This window comes from Rhea americana, unplaced genomic scaffold (genome assembly GCF_003343005.1).
Source record: "Rhea americana isolate MKP2758 unplaced genomic scaffold, rheAme1 scaffold_30, whole genome shotgun sequence".
NCBI classification, from domain to species: Eukaryota; Metazoa; Chordata; class Aves; order Rheiformes; family Rheidae; genus Rhea; species Rhea americana.
In genome coordinates, this window is record NW_028186424.1 from 3,411,956 (window position 1) to 3,424,466 (window position 12,511).

General features: G+C 38.9%; 1 protein-coding gene across 7 annotated transcripts in view; it reads right to left on the bottom strand.

The window, feature by feature from the left end:
* Positions 1-12,511, bottom strand: part of ABLIM2 (actin binding LIM protein family member 2) — a 141,129-nt gene that overhangs the window by 61,698 nt on the left and 66,920 nt on the right. For all 7 annotated transcript variants that reach the window (XR_014896430.1, XM_085309616.1, XM_085309617.1 and 4 more), the window contains exons 5-6: positions 12,017-12,143; positions 10,019-10,112 (exon numbers count right to left, since the gene is read on the bottom strand). Coding sequence is in view for 6 of the 7 variants with exons in the window: in XM_085309616.1 (XP_085165742.1) it covers positions 10,019-10,112; positions 12,017-12,143 (221 nt within the window). In the remaining variant the exon portion in view is untranslated. The remainder of the gene's footprint in view (positions 1-10,018; positions 10,113-12,016; positions 12,144-12,511) is intronic.

Below are 12,511 nucleotides of genomic sequence, written 5' to 3' on the forward strand. Positions count from 1 at the left end.
TTTTTTTTTTTTTTTTTTTTTTTCATTTTATCCTGTTAGAACAGTCCCTGTTTCAATTATGATAGCTGTCTCTTGTTCTCCCACCATGCGCCTCAGCAAGGAGCCTATCTCCAGGTTCTTGATGACCTCCTGGCAGGTAAGGGAAAGCTGCAGAAATGGTTCCCCTGAAGCTRTCTCRTCTCCAGGCTGAACAAGCCCAGCTCCCTCAGCCTCTCCTCACAGGACATGCACTCCAGCCCCCAACCGTTTTGGTGGTCCTCTGCTGAACTTGCTGCAGTCGTGGATCTCTTTCTGGTTCTCCAGTACAAAACTGGATGCAATGTTTGGATGTGGTCTAATGAGCACTAAATAAYCATTTCTATCAACTTATGGGCTGTTGAGACAGCCCTTTATCCAGCCTTCATTGCTGCCAGGGCATATTGTCCTCTCAGGTTTAGCTATAAACCAGGACCCCAGATATCCCACATCCAATTCCAAGCACTGATAAATGAACACAAGACACACTGAAATAAGTGAAGATGTGCCTGATATATGCCATATTAAAACATAACACCAAATCAAGATATAACTCCTTGGAAAATTAATCATCTACTGCTTTTCACCTACATCTATGGATTAATATGAGTGGAACTGGGGAGACAAAGAGCACCTTAACCTGAGTAAGGAAAATTCATTATCTATCATTTTAAATTCAATATTGAGAAGCATGTACCTTAAATGGAAAATTTTATGGAATAAGCAAATCAAAAACAGTAGAAAACCACTGAACTCCTTTAAATGATATTTAATTTGTCATGTTTTTACTTCATCATTCATTTCTAAAATGAATGTTTTTACCAAGGYACTACATTATTATGTGAATGAACTGTTCTTTTTCCTTGGGTGGTTGAAATGTATAGCAAACAGATAAAGAAATACAGATAKTAAAAAAGGAACTTCAGATTTTTATTTTTATGATGTTCAATAAAGTTTTTGAATGAGATACAGCACTTGAGCACTTCAGCTTTTCGGATGCAATCAGGCAGTGCACTGATTTATGCAGATTTAATTCTGTAAGTAAATGCAGCCAAGTKACTTAGGCTGAGCTAGGGTTCTAGCTTCTGAGTTCTTTTTACTTACTGCCCACCTGGTCATACAACTCTCCCATTCTTGGCCATAGCATCAACATGGGGTTGTGGGATGTGGGTTCAGTACTAAAGATCGAACAATATTACAGGCTCAGGTGTTTGCCTTTCTGGCAAATGCTCTAATCCCTGGAGCAGGACGTAGAAGGCGCATAGTGCAGCACCATCAGGTGTTGTTAAACAGCCACATTTAAACTCTGCCATTGCATCGACACCACGACACATTATGTGGACTATGCTGGTTCCATGAACTAGACTCTACCCAGCATTTTCAAATAAGGCAGATGATGCCCAGAGAATCAGATGACTGTTGCTGCTTGGAGTAGAACACTCTGCTCAGTCACTAGCTTTAAGTGTAACCACATGCAATCCTCATTCACATTTACAGTAAGGCCAGACCTCTGCATATGCTTCAGAAGAACTGGAAGGATTACTCAGGAACAGTTGTATACAGTAATGGTTAGTAAACAGCTGTCACGACATCTACTGGGTCTGAAGGGACAGGCAACATTATTGAGGCAGAGGTAGCCAGCAAAATACCTATTTACTATGTTATCTAAGAGTGCTGAGGAGAGAAAAGTTTACAGAGGAGACAGAGARTAATGTGAAGGATAGCTCTTATTAATTCTCTTAGTCACCGTGGGCCTGACTCACCACTGAGTCATTTCAGCAGTGTGCCAGGGCAAACGAACTGTTTTCAATGCRATTTACACCAGCATAAAAGTAGTGCAATGTTGTGAATCAATCCTCTCCTYGACTTTTTATTGGATTCATTTGAAATCCCACCAGATGCCAAGAAAGAGTCATTTGAAACATTCAACACATGCATGTGCAGCATTACTTAYAGCTTTAGCTGTCTCACATGTACAGTTATTTCGTATTGTCTTCGTTCTGTCTCATCCCCCTTTACTTTGCAGAGCCTTGAGACTTCCCACCCACATCTGAGTCATTTTTACTGCCTCCCACACACTCTTTATTCTTCCAGGTATAAAGTGCAGAATCAAATGTACCAGCAGGGACATTTATCTTAGAATGATAGTAACTTACTATATACTGGATTCTCAAAAAGAGAATTTTCTAATGCTTGGGAGAGAAATACAAAAGTAAGACAAGAATTCTAAAGGAAATAATTAAGAAAAAGAAATATTTGAAAAAATTGGGACTGTTATAACTCCAATCTCATTCTGTAACATATGYAAACAAGTTCTGACTCACAGGAGCAAATTCAGCCCTGCTGCACACAGGCACAAGCTGAGAAAGACCAATAGTACTTTTTCTGCTGAATCTAGTATATGGTCCTGTAAACCAAAATGGTCTGACATGCCTAAAGTCACTAATTTTGCACTCAGTTGTCTTTGTTACGTAATGAGTTAGCTGCTCCTTTTGTCTTCTACTCAGGTTTGCATTTTTTTCTTGCCACCCACTGAGACTTAAGAGGCTTCTGTTTTCCATTTGCTAAACAATCTCCTTCATTTCTTTTCAACCTTTCTCTCCCACTCCTTAAAACCCACTTATAGGCCAACACAAGCTGCAGCTGGCTCTCACTTTTGCCATCCCTTGATCAGGGAGAGGGAGTGAAGAAGGAGAAAGATGGCTTGGCCTCAATTTTGCAGCTGTGGTTTTAGCCCACCCACTTTAGACAGGAAGAATGAAATGGCAACCAACATTGTACAGTCCTGGAGAGATATTATTATCATACATATTATCAAATGGAAGTCAACACAGTCAGAAGTACAGCTAATCTGATGCGTCATTCAGGGCACTTTGCTGTTTCACTGCTCTTTTCATGTTGGTCGCAGTGATCCAGGCTGCAAACATCTGGGGGCAGAAGCTGTCTCTCATTATGTGTCTGAATAAAGGCTGGTATTTTGGAACTCCAAATTTTAGGTCCCAGACTAGGATCTGAAATGCTGCTACCAGGTGCTAGTTTCAGATTCCTCAACACATTTTAGGCTCAAAGTACAATTCAAAGGCTCTTACTTTGGGGTGAAAAAGAAATTTAAAGAAGCATAAGAAATGCTGAAGATTGGCAGAGGAAACATCTTCAAGATACAAGAAATGAGTCACATARCCTGCTTTCCTGCAAATAACAGACATACACAACAATTTTCATGCAGGTTGGAATATATTGGAGATACTTTATCAGCAAAGCCAATTATGGTAAGTGCGCTTAAGAGTGCTAGACAAAGCTAAATCCTATGCCACTGGAGAGAGCTAGAAAGGAGGCTGCTGTGTTTTTGGCTAGGTCGTGGTTGTGTTACAGGGCACTGCAGAGAACCCTGGCTGCCTTCAGTGTGCTTGAGGCACAAATCAGAAGACCACCAAAAAAAAAAAAAATACGCAAAGCTTAATGATGAGGAACCGAAAACCCAAAAGTGCAGAATTTCACATTGTCAATAGATTCAAATGCTGGCAGATAATAGTACACCATATGAGAAGTGAATGCATCGCCACAGCAACATGTTGCTTAGAAAGGCTCTCTGATGGGCACGCTGTATGCAGTTTGTATTTGAAGTTCAAATAGTACAAGGTGACTACTGAAATCACTGTTTTGATGCTAAACTATCTTAGTTGATTAATAATGTTACACTTTTGCATAATGAGAAGCAGTAGACATCAGTCTCCTGTCTTCTAGGCTCAAGAGTCTAACTATGTTCCAAGTCCCTCTAACACACACAAACCCACACAGACCCAAGTGCACAGCAATGTTATCAGAGACCTTTTCCATACATACAAGAGAAACCTTGACAGGRAAGAAAGCAGGAACTGGAAAGAAAAAGAATGCCCTAAAATGCTCATTCCTACTTCAATACCAACCAGTTTATTTCAAGTTTTAAACTTTTTTTTTTTCTGTTTTATTCAGAAATACGTTACAGAATCTCTTACTTTAGTAAAAAATGTACAGGTTAAGCTATCAACAAATTTGTTATTCAGAGCTCTTACTACATAATCCCCAAAACAGACTTACAAGGTTTTAATTATGCAAAGAGTTCTTTTTAGTACATATTAGGTTTTCCTGACATGTCAACAGTTGTGAGTTTTTAATAGTTTAGATAATAAATACAGATAGGTAGAGCTCTGTATCTTTTTTTGGGGAGAAGAGGCTGTTGAAGGAGGGAAAGATGAGGGTGGGAGAAAAATAAGGTGAATAAAAGCAAGATGTTAGAACTAGATTAACAGAAAAGTAAAGGCTGAAAGCTAAGGTCAAATGCATTTTCACTGCTATTTTTGTGCTTATTGATAATACCTTTAATTATGCCTGTATTCAAGCAAAAAGATACCATGATCTGTGTTTGTAATACTCAGTCTAATTCAACTGATTGCCACTTAACACTTACCCAGCCAAATTCAGACACGATGCAATGACGATTAACCTGCTTTTGCAAACAAGCAGCCCCATATGAATGCAACTGGCATCAAAACAGAAACTGTTCTCAAATTGCAAAATGTGTTACATCTCAGTAAACATTATTCATTGAAAATGCTAGTTAGTATTTCCTACCTTAGCTGGTTTCCTTTTGCAAGAGCTAAAGTTGATTTATGTAGATGTATCTTTCCCAACAATTTTCCTTTTCTTCTCTCGCGATGGGAGAAAACTGGCGTAGAGAGCAGTTTCTAACTGAGGATTAGTAGTGAGACTTAGATCCCTTTGCTGCTTTGACAGCCTTTTCAAGGTTGTCCATGCTATAGGAAACACTTTGTTCATGTAGAAGGAGCCCCTTTTATTGCCTGCTTCAATATTAATGCCTATATTATAAGCTGTTGAAGTACCTTTCACACATCACTGTGTTTTGTTGTTAGTGAAACAGCAGGATAACAGACATTTCAGAATGAACCATTATTCCACACTGCAGGCAGAAATTTGCACACCCTGCTGCAAGGAATTAGTCTCGTCTCTGTGCTACACTGAGACTTCGGTAGGGGAAAAGCTATTGATTTACAAAGTAGATGTGGCTGCAAACAAGAACAGATCAACCTTAGGGCAAGCAAAAAAACAAACTACAAAACAAAGACTCATTTTTAATTAATAATTCACTGAGGTATAATTGGTATTTAATTGACATATCTAGTCTCTAGTCTTTAATTGACATTTTTAGTATCATCCCTGTCTAGTGCCTATTGCATTTGGTCCCTCATTTTAAAGCAACATACAGTTATGTTTAATAGATTTAAATAAATATTGATTATGCTTTCCTAGACATTTACACATAAATGTAAAACAGAAAAATGTTAACCCTTTCTTCCCCTGCATATATTGAGCACCAGGCTGCCTTGCAGGATGCCAGATACAGCAGCTGGACTCCATCTGCACGTTTAAGCAAATGACAGGGCCATTTCCATCAGCTCCTGCAGGGCATATTTAAGTCTTAACCATGGAGAAGTCTAGTCTGGAGCAGAAAATATGCCATGGTGCTTAAAGAAGCAATCGGGTTACATACAAATCAGCCCCAAGAGACCTTTTGTAAAGCATATCCTCCAGCGTTGTACACTGTAAACTTTTATTCACATGAAATTCAAAACACCAACAAGCAATGAAGGAAAATGGGCTTGTTTATCAGCGACTGTTACATTGAGCCACGGAGGGCAGGGACCAGGCAGCTCCACCTAGCAAGGGCTGTGTTTCAGTTCCCCACCTAAGCAGTAGTACCTGGCCACCTCGCAATCTGTAATGCATTTGCCCTTGAACCATTCCCACGAGGTAATCCTTGGGTATGAAGCTTTCCTCTAACAAACTCAGAAATCTTTAGCTGAAACAACAGATGAAGAGAAACACCCCCAAGCCACATCCTACTATGAGCTGTGACTGTAACACAGCCTCAGAAAAGACACTCTCAACGAGAGATGTGCCAGGTAAGGTGCTTCCTTTAGAAGGACGGCTACTATCTTTGCACAAGGTAGTGGTGAGACATCACCTGGAGGAAAAGGCTGTCCATGCTGAGAGAAGTTGATCCCAGATGGGAACAGGCGCTGGGCAGGCCTACCAGCGTAGTCAGAAGAGCCTGGAGCTTATTTTATGAGCAGAGAACGGGAGAATTTGGTTTGTTCAGTTTAGAGAAATAAAAGTTCAGAGGAACTAAGACTGTTCCCTATAAATTTTTTATGGAGTTCATCAAAAGAAAGGGAGAAGATCTAAAAAGCTGAAAATCAATCTGCATCAGAAGAGTTAGTAACTACACGCTGATCCCATACAAATACATCCTGGCTTTGATTTTGAGAAAAAGCTTCTATAAGTGGTTTTGACTTTTGGATCTTTTCTCAAACAGTAATTTACTAAACAAACAAAACAATTTTCTTTCTTAAGGTGGGTCACTTTCTGAAAGAGAGAGTCCAGGCCTGTCTACAATATCAAAGAGCCAGCCTACTTCTAGATTTCTATTACATATTCAAGTCTGACAATAAAACTGGAGCAAGCAATACACAAAAACAAAGCTTTGCATGGCTGTTCTCTGGGTTTTACAACTGAGTATTTCCACCAAAGATGAGGAAATAGCCAAGATTTGTATCTTGTCTGTCTTGATGGACCCTGATAAGAAGGACTGTTGTGAATCTCTGTCGTCTGAGACCTGACTGGCCACRACGTTGCTTCTTCCTTCTGGCCTATTACTGCACACAGCAGCCCTGTATTTAGCGGCTGCTGTGATCCAAGTGATCCAAGCAGACACTGCTTTGACCCACGGACTTTTTAGATCACTCCTTTCAGGTTATCCCTAAAATGGCAAACCCACTAATACTTCCCCGTTCCTTGGAAGCATACCCTGCCCATCCGCACCGTTGCTGTGGACCAAGAGGAGACTCAGCCTTCTAGTCCTTCGCAAAGCCCACGGTGTGGGGAGGACTGGCAGGTAGAGAATCTGCATATACCTCCTCTTGGAAAAACAAAACTAAAAGATTGATTAAAAATTTTGAAATAAATGGGAATTGTCTTCTGTGAGGTTTGTACAAGGCTCTGAATCATCATGTGGAACATAGTATATTTTTTTTAGAAAGGCAGTTACATTTATTTTGCCTACCTTTATGACATGCTTATTAGCACAAGTTGAGATTTTAATTAATAAATAGATGTTTGTGATATAGAAAAAGAGAAAAAAAATATTTTTAGTGCCAGATGCGGAGAAATAGACTACAGCATGACAAAAGGGAAATGGCTTAGTATATTAAGATATGTTTATTTTCTGCATCGTTTCACGTTAGTGATTTCTGAATTTGGAACGGAGTTACACCATAAGCAATAAACTTTTTTTCTCCCCCTTCTAACAGTTTTTCAGTTGCACTACTCTTTGTTTAAGTCAAACTATAAAGTACATCCCTGCTTAGCCCCTTTTGTAGCTTTTTCAGTACAAGTTCCCAGGGAAGAGTGAACTGAGGAGGAAAAAAAAGAATAAGAAAAGGGATAAACAGAACTGTCCTGTGTTTAAGTCCATTTACTTCATGAAATGGATCTGATCCTCAGCGAATGGGCTGAAGGAAGAATTTAAGTAACCAAATCATCATTTTATTTGGCTGGCAATCTACAAAAAACAGCTGTATTTTTACAAGTTATCAGTAATTGACACTACTTGACTCTCCCTTCCTCCTCTGCTGAATAAACACTGAAAATGAACAAGTGTTGGAAAAGGAGGCAATGTTAAAAATCTGGGCACAGAATAATTGTGGAAGCAGCTGTCCTCCTGACATTATCACAGAAATCAGAGATGGAAAAAATCCTATTAGGTCATATAGCCGCTCCTTTTGTCATTGCAGGATTGTTCCCTAACGTAGATTTTCCAGTGCCTTGTCCAATCTAGTTTTAATATGATCTAAGTGATGGCTTGTAGCAGCTCCCTTGGGAGACTAGTCCGCATCACCATCAAGTTTTTTCCCCCTCTTAAACAGTAATTGCTGTATTTGCCCTATTCTTTCTGTGAATCTCCAGATTATTCCACRAAAATCCTCTAAAATCTATAGCAACCAGGGCTACTTTTTCTTTTTTCTGTCCTTCTGACCACACGATACGTAAACAGACCAGCAACCTGACTGGTGACAAGTAAATACTGAGGTAGATATTAGAGAGACCAAAGAGATCATCCCTAATTCCAAGGCTTCAGAATAAGTCTGTCTGCTGCAAATGAACAACAAATGATTTAACAATTAGTTAGTTGTGGAAACAGGCTCTGTGTTCTTTCAAATCTGTTTGCTTAAGTCATGAATTTTAGTCTAGCCTCCTAATGAACTGAGGTGCACATGCTATTTGCTCATCTGACTGCTCTCCACTAGTAACTATGAAGCTCAGTAGCCATTTCAAGAGTTACCTTACAGGATACAGGACATTAATCCATATTTATACTTCATTAGTTTTATTGCACACACCAACCACTTCTATAGTATTTTATGGAAAGAAAGTTACAGACCATAAAGTTCCTCGATTGTTACAACAARACTCCAACCACTGAAGATCAATGTGCATGCTCACTGCCTGCTTCATACTAACTTCATCCTATCTTGCTTATTTGCTAGAGACATTTTCTGACACCGCTGTGCTTTTACAAACTGCAAGAGTCCTCTTTCTCCTACTTATCTGCTCTTCTTTTCATTTTCAGGATCTTATCCCTCTTGCATTGGTGTTTTTTTCCACTGTTTAACGTCACTGACTTCAATCATAGTTACTCCCAGCTTGCACCAGTATCAAAATGAGAAGACTGTCATGTTTTCATGAGGGCATCACTGGGAGAGAGGCAGAAGTGGGGACACAAGTGCACCCTAACCAAAATCATCACCTGGAATTACAAACAGGCAGAGGATATTCTGCTGCTTGTCTGGAAATGACATACATAACCGGTTATGGAGAAACTCCCACTGAATCTTTAAAGAATGATCTTTCCTCAAGTTTATTGTGGCCCATCTACATTAAAAACAAGGAATTCTGTCATGCTGCTCAATATGCTATCTCCAAGCAACTGGAGGGAATAGATACAGATACACGTACCCCCAGATCCCACAAATCAAACTGAGCACTGTCACTACGCACAACTTCTGTTTAACCTTTTTTCTTTTCTTCAGCCACAGAGCCAAACAAGGGCCTAGTTCTTAACGACTTCTTACCACATGCCATTTTTTAACCAACTGTTTAACCAAAAACTAGGAGTAAATTCTACCAAATAAAAAGATCTTTTCTGTACAGATTTTGCAAGACAGTGAAGAACCAGGACAGAAAAACATGTATGCAGTATGAAGACAAGAGTGATCRGTGAAACTGGAAATTTTGTTCTTCTCCAATCTGCATATTCATCACTCCCTGTGACCTGCTATGAGTAAGCACACTCCAAATTTGACCTCGTCATTCTTTTCTTTGCATCCACCTGTCKTCTTCTTCATCACATCAAATGTGAGGCAACTGGCCTTGCTTYTAAAGCCACCCCCACATACTACTTTTTACTCAATGTCAAAAGGCTGATGTCTCCTCTGAAAAYATACAGCAGCTTCCACTGGTCACCTCTTACGTTTTTGAAGACTCTGTATTTTGTCCTCATTTGTGTCTCTCGCTTGAGAGAGCCGCCTGTAAATAGCTAAAAAGGTGTCCTTATACTCTTTCAAATCCCTTCTTAGAAGTCTGTTTTCCTAAGATGTCTATAAAAATATTTGACAATGAAAAGCTCCCCATGCACTAATACTATGCTGCTCTGTGCCAGTGAGTACGGACTCACTGATTCCTTACGTTTGCTTCTCAATCTTTTATACAGCCCACTTCTGGAATAGTTAAAAGTCGGTGTATGACTAACAGCAGTTTGTTCTCTGGCAGAAAAATCAGCCTTCCTATGAGACGCCCCAAGTTGTCTGAACTCATGAACAGAAAAGATTGAACCAAGCTATCATCTTAACCCCCAAACCGGTAAGACCTAACAAAATAGTCTCCTTACCTCAAGCACTCTTCCTGTGATATACTTTTCACAATTGTCACATCTGATGCCAAACTTTGCATGATAGTCCGTTTCACAGTATGGAATGCCATCCCTAGGGAAAAATGACAGGCAACACGGAGATTAGGTTGTCTGGCTGATTATATGGCTGAAGCTTGTTAATGTTTCAACAGACAGTGCTTATGGACTTACCCCCTCCAAAATCCAGTATCTACTAATTTTTAAACAAACTGAACTGTTAACRAATAAGAAATACTTGTTTGCCCATATCTGACTCCCCCCTTCCAAGTACACCACAATCTCATGTTACTGCTTTGTCATCAAATTCAGTAATCTCTTCCCTCCCAGTCACAACACTAAACTGTATCTCAGACCCGTGACCTGACACCATTTGCTTTGACAGTCTTACCCATCAACTTATTCCATGTTTCCCATTCCCTGGAAGAAATAACTATTTCTACATATTATTCTTTTCTTCTTTACCTGACATCTAACTGTACTTTCTGCTTGGTCTGCRTACAGTAATTTCTCAGTGGGCTATCCTGATTATTTTGATTAATATTTAAGTCTACTGAGGTTCCTGGCAGGGCATGGTTAAAGGTAGTAATGGCTTAAGTGTCTCGTTAACCTGCTCCATAGCATCCAGTAACAATTATGTGAATTCAACATAAACAGCAGAAACATGTTGCAGTATGTTCATGCATGAAGTATTTTACCACCACAAGTGATTTAAGACAGTGTATAATCTAAATATTCAAAGACTAAAAATGAGAATCTGAGCTTTTATTCTAAACAATTAGAACAAGAATGCTTGTGTTATTACTCTGAAATTAATCCATCTGTTAATTTGCTTCCTATTATGGGGCAAGTCAGATATACACCTCAGTGCTGTCATCTATTAAAGTATTTGCTACTTCAGAGACATACTAGGAGATTAACTTATGCATTTCTAAAAGGTTTATTCTAATTAGAAGAGGTAAAGAGAGATGTTTTAAGTAAAATCTATCAAAATTGTATATTTAGCTCATTAGATCGATGAATGAAAAAAATTACTGATGAAAAAATGGAGTTATTTCTTTCTGCAACTTGAAAATACAAATTAAACATAACTAAGTATGTTTAATGTATGAGTGCATAACATGCTGAAAGAGCCCACCATCAGACAGATTTATTAGCACATGCACAATTTGTGTGGACATTACCCTAGAGAAACATAAAAAATAATTTTATAGCATAAAAGTTGGATTGCTTAGAGACTAACCCATAAGTTATCACAATAATTAATTGAAATAATTGAAGCAGGGATGTTTCTTCTCTTGAGTTGTTTTGTTTGGCATTTAACTATTTTTCAAAGAGTTGAACTAACTAAATCTTTAAAATTTAGGGTGTTTTTTTGTTGAATAACAAGCAAAGCACTGTACTGAAAAACAACAGAATAGCATGGAATTTGAGATAATGCAAAACTTTATTTAATAACACCCTGCATTAAAGATTTTTTTAATCCAGTCCAGTGCAGGCTGTGAAATCASATGTTATCCTTGTATTAATGTAAATCCAAAGACTTGTTGAATGTTGGTGGGATGACAGCTCTGAAACTCCGTCATTACTAAATATAGGACATTGGTGACTGAGTTATTTTGTTGTTTAGGAAAATTTCATCACCAAACATACTTCTCTAAAGGCGAAGTGAATCCCTGTTGCCCTGGCCAGTGAAAGGTCTGTATCTCACTGGCCTGAGCCGAGTGCTGACACAGAGCTTGGTCCGCGTGTGCTTTTTCCTGACTCCCACTGCTGTTGTTAAATTCAATCTGAATCTGACATCCTTCTAATGGAAAACATACAGAGAAAACACTTGAGATAACAATCTCTAATCTTTTATATAACCCAAAGAGCAATAAATAAAAATTAAAGGATACGCAACACTGAACTAAACCCTTTGTTGCAAAAAAACCTACTGAAAATGAGTGAAGATGCCCTGAGCTCCTCTGCTCAACTTACTTGCTGATGTACTCTGCATTCAGYAGCTTGCCGCATGTATTGCACTTAAAACAGCCCAAATGCCAGTGTTTGTCCAAAGCAACCAGTGATTGCCCGTTTTTTATTTCTGAACCACAGCCCCCACAATCTGCAAGAGAAAAATCCAGTACAAGCAAATCACATACTTCAAATGATCATGCAAAAACACGAATTACTGCAGTACAGGAGTCCCTTGGTGTCATAGTAACAGCTCATGCAGGCTCCAAAGCTCACTGCTGACTATTCACCGGTGGATGACAAGTGGTACAGGCCTAATGCTGCTGAAAGACGTGACTCATTCAAAGGAAAAGAAACAGCGTCTTAGGTTTCCTAGTGATTTAGGTTTTACTTTAACTCACTTACACTGCCTTTAAGAAATATGAAGTCTTGCTCATCAGATTTTCACATATCATACCCCAGCCCCAAAAAAGACCTAAAAGTCTTGAGATTAAAATGAATAATTGATTCTTCTTATTA